Below are 11064 nucleotides of genomic sequence, written 5' to 3'. Positions count from 1 at the left end.
TTGCCCATAAACACATTCTTAGGCTAGAAGAACTCAGTTTATCACCCACGTGCTAGTTCCAGAAGAATCAAGCCTAAAAAATTGACAATCGAATGCAAAAGAGGAGAAGGATAAACTTAGAGAGTTAAAGTCAAACAAACAAACAGGCAAAAACCACTGGAGGCAAAGTGGCTGTGAAATAATGAAATGCTTCGAGTTCTATAGAAAAGGGCACCGACAGTGGAAGTGTGGTCCATTCATACAATAGATTCTGGATCCCTGTTTAAATGAAGCATGGTGTACCTGAAAGCCCCAGAAGGATGCAGCTCCAACATGCTTTATCTGGAAAAGTACACAGTCATTCGCAGAGTGATCGTCTATAAGGTATTTTCACATTGCAATGTTTTCCCGAGGAGACACTTAGGAACTCTGCACCAGGTGGGAAGGGGAGGGGATTCATGAGAGCAGGAGTCGATGAGTGAGGCAGGCTCTTTCTTTTGTATTCTACAGACTCCTCTTTGGTCCCAATGTGCGGATAAGCATGACTGTATCTGGAGCTGCATTATTAAAATAATTAAAAATAAATAAATTATGGATATGCCCTACGGAGTAGCTGAGAAGTCCCTCTCCCTTAGATGAAGCAAATAGTGCCAATATTAAAGTGTGTGTTCATAGTAAATGCAATGCCACACGTAAAATGCTAATTGCGGCATATGAAGTGTAATGTACTCTTCACCGCTCTACATCCCACTGCTGTCAAGCAGGCCTCAATTGTGACCCTGTAGGACAGAGTGAACTGCACCCTGTTTCTGAGGCTATAAACCTTGATGGGAGCAGAAAGCCTCATTTTTCTCCTAAAGAGAAGCCAGTGCGTTCAAACAGCCAACCCTGAAGAAGGCAGTGCACCTTATACCCCCTCTGTCACTCATGCTCATTCCTTAACTTATAGTAATTACTTTTATGCAACATATATAAAAAAACCTAGTAAGTCACAAAACTGCTTGAATGTACCTACACTCATACAGCAAGGTCATTTTTACTAGTTATTTATTAAATGAGGGAGCATTTGTGTGCTTTGGTTTGGCTTCAAGTGTCCACACATTTCATGCCATACATACTTCTAGGCATCTTGTTCATTTGAAAAAAGAGGTCAGCAGATCTCTAGAAAGACCTCAGGTTGGAGCTTGTATGTATAAACGAGTGAATATTTATATAAAATAATATAAAATATAAGTCCAGAAGCATAGCTGAGGTAGGACTGAGTTGGAGAAATGCTTCATTTTACCAAAGTGATGTTTTTTTCTCAAGTTATCTTAAAAGCGAATGTATTATGTTACGATATTAAGCCACACTGGAAAGATATTAGAGAATGCAGGGGTCATGCACTCCCCAGGGGCATATAAAGGAGGAGCTAGGGCAAAGCCTGATGACTCTTCCTGGGCACCCGTGCCCCTCACCCAGCGGTGGTTTTTCTCCCCGTCACCTGCCCTGCACACACCTGCTCTCCTCATGTTAAGCTCGCACCCCTGTGTTTGTTGAAAGTTCTCTGTGCTCGTTTTCATATGCTTCCAAAAGAAATGTGCCCTTTAAAATGCATATGTTGAAGCCTGCTAAGATTCTTCTCATTCTCACTGTTTCTAACACCACAACTAGCCACTAAATACAATTTGTGGACTTGGTATCATTGGTTCTGTGAGTCAGCCCCTTTGAGATGGATATTCCCAACTATGGACATCGTAAATTATTTTTGGTGTGTTTGTTGCAATAGCACAGAGAATACTTTATTATGGCTTGTGGGCAATTATTCTCTATTTTGAAATTGGGGTCATTAGAAGCTGGCAGGTTTTTATCTTGCCACCTCATCTCATGACCTAATAGTCGTTGCCACTTGTGTTATCACGCCTGTATGCCCACAACAAAGGGTCTTTAGGGGTCCTTCCTTGTAGATTTCAAAAGCTCCGGGTTTCAAGTGCTCATCGCGTTTTAAATATCTTGGTAGCACCTTCACAACTCATCTTACCTTGTGCAGATAAACCACCTTTGGATTTTCTTCTTTAGTTTCTCTTCCGCCAGGTACTTAAACGTTCGTTATCCCCGAAGGGCTCTTTGTCCCATTCCTACACAACTAACGCACCCTTCCCTGGCTCTGAGCATTGCGGAGCAGTGTCCTTATGCGCAGAAGAATCCTCTGGCCCATTCGCTGTTTGTTGCAGTCTGAAGCATCTTAGACTGTTCAGATCTGAGGGGCACGGAATCTGTTACGTAGGGTCTGCATTTCACCTTTGAGCAGGACTCAAAGTTATACCTGGTGCTGACCAAGAACGCTATTTGATTTGACTATGAACCTCTTCAAATCAAGACTCAGATCCAATTTTATTGACCTTGATATTTTGATTGCTTAGTTCAATAGTAGGAGCACCTCAGCGTGTAGCTATTGAGTTCATGAAATGAATGACGGATGTTTACACTGAAAAGACCTGGGGGCTTTTCTAGATACCCTTTCTGACCATTCTTGGCTGATACTCTCTTTCGGCTGTTGCCCTCCTCCCTCGTAACATAGACCGCTGAGAGGGAAAGCGAAGGCAGGGCAGAAGAACCGAGAGTGTTGAAGAACATCGTGATGACTGTGGCTGAAACCTGCTATGATTCAGCCACCAAACTGGTGACTGGCGGGCAGACCATGGCAGCTTTGCCCATCACACCACTGGAGGCAATAACCTTATTGCATCTGGTAGCTAAGCTTTTTAATGGCTGACCTTGTGCTCATCCTTTATAACTGGAGGTTTGCTATCTTCCCAACCTACCATATTTTTAGATTTTCAAAGCAACACTTTAATACATGTATGATTACTTTTTAAATTGCTTATTTGGGATACTTTGTTATGTTAAAGGGAAATTGTCTTACAAAAATGCTTTCAGCTCTCAAATATGATGTTATTTATTTACATAAAAAGTTACCAGTGGGGGTAAAATCTAAAGTCTGGGGATGTGCATAGCTCACTGAAAACTCTTTGTCCCTGAGCTGATTGGGAGCACTCCTGACCCTCCGGGTGCTGCCCTGCATGCTTCAAAAGAAGGGTCACCTCCCTGTAGAGCTGTGAGCATGGTTCGCAGAGTCTCCAGATAAGAAGCTTGCTCACGGCATAACGACCTTCGGGCTTACAGACTGGCCTGGTATTTGGGCACTGTCACTCCAGAACTCATATTCAATATAACTGTGGCAAGTGTAGTTTGGGACTAAAGAATTTCTGTTCTGCCTGAAATTCAGAAGCATCTCTGCCTCCCTACTTGAGTGTCTTTTTGAATCACTGGTCCTTCCCCATTGGAGTCATCCCCCACTTGCACAGTTCTCTCGCCCACTCCCCGTGTGCTCCTGCTACAGGGCACTGTAAGCTCCTTTTCCTTGTCTTCCGTGGAGCGGCGTTAGTGCTGCTTCATCAGCCTGTGCATCATGGGTGCAGCTCAGCACAGGCCCTGGGTTAGGTCATCGTGTTGATTCTGATGTGAGGACTGAGAAGTTATCAAATATTTGCTTGTGTCTCTCCTTCCTACCCTCCAAGAATGGGAAGCCATTGATATGTTTCCACAAGGATCCGAGAAGCGGATGTGAATGTGGTTCTTTCATATTAAGGAATAAAATATAGGAGCTGTGATAAAGACACCATTTGATAAACGTTGGCTGGTACAGATTTGAATGTTTGAGAAGCTAGATTTCGCTCAAACACAAAAGCAAGCAAACTACAACTCAAACTGTGTGCACTCCTTTTACCAACTAGAGTTTGTTTTTAAGTTCATATTATACTCTGTGCTATAGGAAAATAACATAGTTTGAAATGTGTTTCCTCCAGTGAATTAGGAAGGAAATTTTAATTGTTTCTGTTAGTTTTGTAGTTTTAATGAAAATAACTTTGGCTGTGGAACTGTTAAGGGTGACACTTTTGATATTAGAGTAAAAATTTTCCCGTTGAGGACTGGCTTTATTACCAGGCAGCTCTGATAGGTGGGAGACTAAATGTTGCTCCCTTAAGAAAACCCATACATTCCTATGTACAAACCACCTCTCCAAGGAATGTTTTCCTCTGACTTTCATCCTGTGAGACTTAAGATTCTGTCCTTGTAAAAAGACAGAATTGCTTTGGTTAGAGCAACCATTTTGTAGCTCTCAGTTATTAAGATTGCACCAGTGTGATCCTGGAAAGTGCCGTTGGCTCAAAGAGAACATAGAAACAGGAAAAGCGTGGGGGCAGGAGAGGCGCGCTAAGCACGTATGGGTTGAGCAGAAGGAAGGGGAAGTGTATTGAATTCAGAGAAATTTGGCAGCAAATTTGGCAGCAAAGCCACCCTCTAAAATCCCACCCTTCCTCCAAGATCAGAGGCGGGCCCTCTACCTGCCAGTCTGACACATGTTCATTTTGGGTAAGGGGCATGCTAAAAAGTTCCCAGTGTGCAAGAGGGGGTCTATGCTTTCCATACAGATACTGTGCCCCATAACAATCGGTCTATTCTTTCTGATCCTCAGTCCCTTCCTCAAGTCTGTTCTGCCCTTGGCCTTTGTTTCCTTCTTATCTTTAACTTCTTCACCCAGGAGCTCTCTGACTATTTCTGTGAAGACATCCTTCTTGCCTGGAGGAATCTCAGTGAATTCCAGGGTGGCAGTTGTGTTTGCTTGGGCCACCAATTCATAGTGACCTCATATACAACAGAACAAAACACTGCCTGGACCTGTGCCATCTTCTTAGTTGCTGTTGGGTTTGAGTCCATTGTTGCAGCCACTGTGTCAGGGTAGCAGCCTGGAATCGCCAGCAAGTCCTTTCTGGTAGCATATCCGGTGTGGCAATGCCACCTTGACTCTTCAGGCTGCAGTCACAGTAGATCAACCTATGAAAAAGCCCCCTTCTCTTCTTTGCAATGATGCATTTGAGGCTAAGCTCTACTATTATTGACATTTGGAATGAAATCATGCTTGGTTGTAGGCCCAGGCCTGTGTAACATGTGGGGTTTAGTGGTATCTCAGGCCTCACCACCCAATCCAAACAAAACAAAACTCATTGCCAGAGTCCATTTCAATGCAGAGTGACTCTACAGGATGGGTTAGAACCGTGCCTGTGGGTTTCCAAGATTGTAACTCTATGCGAGTAGAAAGCTGTATCTTTCTCCCATAGAATCGTTGGTGGTTTCGAATAGCTGACTTTGTGGCTAGCAGCCCAACGTGTAACCGCCATACCACCAGGAGGCTTTTCTCTAAGAACTCACTTTCCTTGCTGCTTAGTCACTGCGGACTCATGGTGGCCCTCTGAGGCAGCGTAGGGTCGAACTGCACTTGTGTGTTGCTGGAACGGTAACTGTGGAGAGGAGTAGAAAGCCCGTCTTTCTCCTGCGGAGCAGCTGGCGGTTTCACAGCCGACTGTGGGTCGGGCCGCACACGCAGCCACTGTGCCACCAGGCCCCCTTTCTCTACCCGCTCAAGACCAGTGGCATCTCGTGGTCCTGATCACCGAAAACTGTCCCCACACATTAGCTTCAATGCTGGAGGAAATTTAGAGAGAGGGTAAGTGTAAAGTTTGAGAAAGAAGGTTGATCCCTCTAACTCATGTTCTTGTTCCCGAGGACCTGTTTTGGAGTCCTTACAGCTCAAGTGGCTAAATCAAAGAATGCACAGACCAGGGCTGTACCCCAGCAAGCCGTTCTCAGTTGATTATGGAGAGAAGGGAATAGGATGCCTAGTGGGGCTTAATCAAGGGCGATATGGCTGCGAGGAAATACTAATCCTGAATGAAGGCCGAACATGATGGTGGGACAAGAGGAAAGTAAAAGGAAACAGAGGAAATAACCAGGAGAGAGAGGACATTTATAGAAGTCTAAGTACAAGCATGTACATGTGTGTGTGTGTGTGTATGTATGTGTGTATATATAATGAGAAGGGAATAGAACTATGTACTCATATCTATATGTTAAGAATTAAGGTTACAGATGGACATTGGGCCTCAACTTGAGTACTCCCTCACCATAAGAACACTTTGTTCTAGCAATCCTGCAATCCTCACCTTCCTGACACAATCGCTGAAGACAAAATAGGTACATAAGCAAATGTGGTGAAGAAAGCTGATGGTGCCCCTCTCTCAAAAGCTATAGTGTCTGGGGTCTTAAAGGTTTGAAGATAAGCAGCCATTTGGCTGAGAAGCAACAAATCCCACATGAAAGAAGCACGCCAGCTTGTGTGATCATGGGGTATCAATGGGATCAAGTATCAGGCATCTGAGACCCAGACAAAATCATACCCAATGTGAATGATTTGGAGGGACGGGCATAGAGTGGAGACCCAAAGCTCATCTGTAGACCATTGGACATCTCCTCACAGAGGAGTCACAGGGAAGAGATGAGCCAGTCAGGGTGCAGTGTAGCACCGATGGAACACACGACTTTCCTCTAGTTCTTTGGTGCTTCCTTCACCCCACTATCATGACCTCAATTCTACCTTACAAATCAGATTAGACCAGAGCGTGTACACTGCCACAGATAAGAGCCCGAAACACAGGGAATCCAGGATAGATAAATCCCTCAGGGCCAACAATGAGAGTAGAGATAGTAGGAGGATGAGGGGAGGGTGGAGGGAAAAAGGGGAGATTGATCACAAGGATAAACCTATAGCCCCCTCCCAGGGGGAAGAACAATGGGAAAGTAGGTGAGGGGCAATGGAGGATGATGTAAGATATGGAAATAATAATCTATAACTTATAAATGGTTCATGAGGGAGTGTGGCTGGGGGAGGGACGGGGAAGAAATGGGTAGCTGATATCAGGGGCTCAAGTGGGAAGAGAATGCTTTGAAAATCATGATGGCAGCTTATGTGCAAATGTGCTTGACACACTGGATGAATGTATGGATTGTGATAAGAGATGTAAGAGCCCCCAGCAAAAGTATTTAAAAAAAAGAAGGAGCCCCTAGCACGTCGCTGTATTTACTCCTGGGCTAGAAAACAACAACAATGACCACCTTCCAGGAGTGACCTTTGATTTTGAAAACAGTTTGGGGGGCGGACTGGAGGGTCCAGTGAGACTGCTGAGAGATAACTAGGTTTCTATGTGGGACAGAACTCAGAACTGCTTCTCCAGGGGCCTTGGTATGGTGGCTTATTGAGCTTCTTGGCTTTTTTAATAAGACGCCTGGGGACTGTCTTCAACAGCCTTACCCTAGAACCGTCTGTTCAAATTGTACAGGGTTGATCTGTATTGGCAAGTTTGATTCTCATGGGTATTTAGCTGTGCTAGGATTTCCACCTCTCTTTGATGCCTCTGTGTCAGAACTGGATGTTATCAGCTTAACTCTAGGCCAGTGAAGAGGTATGGATACTGGCTCCTCTCCATTGCTGCTCTAGGCTAGAGGACTTCTACTCAGAGAGATAAGACGGCCAACCCAGGAGATCAGTTCCTGGGTGAGACTCTCATAATGCAAATTGCAATGATCTCTCTGGACATATGTCACAGAATTCATGTTGTCTGGACATTGAACGTCAGATGCTTCTGTTTATAGACCTTTTTCTGGGCAAGGAGACAGAATCCAGAACAAAATCTTATACAAAATGTGCCTTGCATATAGTAGAGTCTAATAAATGTGTTGTTTATGTAATTTCTTGGTGTTTATTTTAATTTATTTTGACCAGTTAACATATACTAGAGTCTCTTTGGAAACCTAATTTTAAAAATATGATTGTGATAAGGAAAACCCAAAAGTCTATTGGACCTTGGCATTTTTTTAGGAATGAAAAAAAGTTTATGGTATTTGTGCTGTTTAAAAGACCAAGTGGTTTGTAAAATTTGGTCCCGAAAGTGTTTGGATTCTGGTGCTAAGGAATAATTAATTTGTTCAGCTTATATTTTAATTCAATATGCTTTATTTGTTCATGTATTATGATTTTTTCTTCCTCATGATAGCCAATTTTTATATAGATATTTGGGTGGTGGTTAGTAAGTTTTATATAAGCATAAATCCCTCCCCCATGGTGAAAGAAAACTAGAGGTGCTATATGGTTAGTTTTTCATAAGTACTCACCAGATGCTGAAGACGTTTAAAAGAGCATCATGATTTCATTTCCGTCCTCTGAGGCAGGATTTAGAAGTACCTCTGTGCTGGGTGTCCTCCGATGCACACTTGTAAATGTCATTTTTTTTTTCTGTTCTGTTTTCAGGTCACATGTGCCAATTTAACAAATGGTGGAAAGTCAGAACTTCTAAAATCAGGAAGCAGCAAATCCACACTAAAGCACATATGGACAGAAAGCAGCAAAGACTTGTCTATCAGCCGACTCCTGTCACAGACTTTTCGTGGCAAAGAAAATGATACCGATTTGGACCTGCGATACGACACCCCAGAACCTTATTCTGAGCAAGACCTCTGGGATTGGCTGAGGAACTCCACAGACCTGCAAGAGCCTCGGCCCAGGGCCAAGAGAAGGCCCATTGTTAAGACGGGCAAGTTCAAGAAAATGTTTGGCTGGGGTGATTTTCATTCCAACATCAAAACAGTGAAGCTGAACCTGTTGATAACTGGGAAGATCGTAGATCATGGCAATGGGACGTTTAGTGTCTATTTCAGGCATAACTCCACTGGTCAAGGGAATGTGTCGGTCAGCTTGGTGCCGCCGACGAAAATAGTGGAATTCGACTTGGCACAACAAACCGTGATTGATGCCAAAGACTCCAAGTCTTTCAACTGTCGCATTGAGTACGAAAAGGTTGACAAGGCTACCAAGAACACGCTCTGCAACTACGACCCCTCCAAAACCTGTTACCAGGAGCAGACCCAAAGTCACGTGTCCTGGCTCTGCTCCAAGCCCTTTAAGGTGATCTGTATTTACATTTCCTTTTATAGCACCGACTACAAACTCGTCCAGAAAGTGTGCCCGGACTACAACTACCACAGCGACACACCCTACTTCCCCTCGGGATGAGCACGGACGCAGGGGTGAGACTGGAGCCGGAGGAATCAAAGGTCACGTGACAGGGCTGTTACCTCGCGGAGAAAGATTACATCTGTTGCCTGGAATGTGTCTACACTGCTGCTCTCGTCAGCTGGCTGCCGACATGCTAGTGGAAAACAAGCTGATGTCATTTCTGCCCGGTTAGCTTCATCCCTCAGCCTAGCTGTCAATCACCCTCCAGCTGGAAGCCCCGCTTGAAGACATGTTCTCTCCCACAGACGCACACAAACACACACACTCATACACATTTCGGCTCGCATCTATCATGATTCCTGTTGAGAGGGCTTTCCTTGTCTGACTCATAATGATTCAGGATAAACTATCATCAAGCAAAAGGATTAACTAGACAGAGAATGCTTTCTAACACTTGCTGTTATGGGAATCTCTTTTATAGCCTTGAGTACATGCCAATCACTAATCCCCTCTCATGCATTCCTACCGCTTGGAGTAGCTGTCCTGGTAATACTACTGTAGGAGTATATGCTTGTTAAAATGGAAAAAAATGTGTCTTTAGAGCTCTGTATTCTTTATTTTATGAACACAACAAAGTGTAGTAACTTCTTTCCAGCATACAGTAGTCACATTCAAGGTAATGCAAGATGGCTCTTGTTTTCTATGGAGGGAGCCCTTTCGCAGTAAAGATGAGCAAACATTTGGAATGTACATGTGGGCAGACATTGGGATTCATCACCAATCACTGGACTTTTGTGAAGTTGAGACCAGCTGAGGCGGCCTAAGGCAAGTTCTGATCATTGTATAAGAATGGAAATACCTGGCAGACACTATGTAAGTTAGAAGTGTCTGTCTGATCTTTACTACTCATATTGTAACAAATCCAATATCCTAGTCTTCTTCATTTGTATGAATGGTTTGTATTGTACATAGTTTAACCAAGTGTTATTTGAGCTGCTTATTAATATTAACTTGTACTTGTCTATCTGCTTGTTATTGGTTAAAAAAGAAAACAAGGACATGAGGAATCCATTTTATCAATGTAGCTGTGAACTCCATTAAAAAGACAAACTTAATGTACAAAGCATTTATTCAGCTCAAGTATTGTTGAAAGCTATACATATAATACATTACAGTCTGTCTGTATTTAGATACTTTATTTCTGGATAAAAAGGAAATGTACATAAAAATAAAACACTTAAAGTTGAATTTCAATATGTACTTGTGTAAGATGGTGATTTCAATGGTCTGGAAGAAGAATGTGTGGGCATACTGTCATAGCTTAGCATCTCTTGTTTGTAAGTTTGTATCAAACCCAAGCCCACTGCCTTAGAGTCCTCTTGAATTTGCAGCAACCCATGAAGGCAACATAGAACTCCCCCATAGGATTTTCAAGTCGGTAAATCTGCCTCAGTAGCAGACTGCCTCTCTTCTTTCCCAACGAGAATCTGGTGCATCTTTTGTTCCACAGTCAGGTGGCTCAGGATTGCACCACCTGCTCGCCTCGTAGTTTTACATTCAAAATGGTTAGTTTTCCAGCCAAAACAGTATAAGAGATTCAATCTCTAATTTTGGAAACAGTGGTAGAATACTACATAACACACACACATATACATGTTTTAGAACATTAATTACTCAAAAATTCTGGAAAAGCAACTTCATGAATGTAAGCAAAAATTGAAGTATCCCAAAATAATTATATTTTGTGATTGTTCCTAAATACAACATTTATTTAATAAGGGGCTTGAGGGGAAATTACTGTTTTTTCCTTTAAAAGTAAGTTAAGATAATAACAAAATATGGCTGAAGTTTTTGATCTGCTACAATGACTCAAGGAAACGGAGATGGCGGTGGAGGGCTTCAACGTCAGATTTGCCTTTTCTAGATGGGGTTGGTTTATCTACTCAGTATTATTTATGAACATTAATTTGTATAGCATACTTTTCTTGTACTTGAAAAATAACAAGAAGAGCTACATAACAAATTTGGTGTTGGGAATATCAAGACTATTAAGAATTAACTAATGAAGCCAAATTAAGAAGCCCATTCCAGTCTCATATTCCCTTCACTGTATTTAGGAGAAATGCAGCACCAGCACTTGGTACGCGATCTTGCAGGATGCAGGATGCACAGAGCTGGCCCAAGGTGAGTGTGGC

General features: G+C 43.0%; 1 protein-coding gene across 1 annotated transcript; it reads left to right on the top strand.

Moving 5' to 3' along the window:
* Nucleotides 1-273: 273 nt before the first annotated feature.
* Nucleotides 274-10029, top strand: NXPH1 (neurexophilin 1). Its single transcript, XM_075557343.1, has 2 exons — nt 274-363; nt 8165-10029. Exons 1-2 carry the CDS (start codon nt 274-276, stop codon nt 8924-8926), a joined length of 852 nt encoding a protein of 283 aa, XP_075413458.1. The 3' UTR covers nt 8927-10029.
* The last annotated feature ends 1035 nt before the right edge of the window (nt 10030-11064 follow it).

Source organism: Tenrec ecaudatus, chromosome 9 (assembly GCF_050624435.1).
Source record: "Tenrec ecaudatus isolate mTenEca1 chromosome 9, mTenEca1.hap1, whole genome shotgun sequence".
Taxonomy (NCBI): Eukaryota; Metazoa; Chordata; class Mammalia; order Afrosoricida; family Tenrecidae; genus Tenrec; species Tenrec ecaudatus.
This window is presented reverse-complemented; position numbering and strand designations above follow the sequence as displayed.

Bases quoted from the DNA above. Each gene is read 5' to 3' on its own strand.
- NXPH1 (XM_075557343.1), top strand. From the start codon at position 274: ATGGTGTACCTGAAAGCCCCAGAAGGATGCAGCTCCAACATGCTTTAT. The intron at 364-8,164 runs GTATTTTCACAT...TTCTGTTTTCAG, and splicing joins GCAGAGTGATCGTCTATAAG to GTCACATGTGCCAATTTAAC.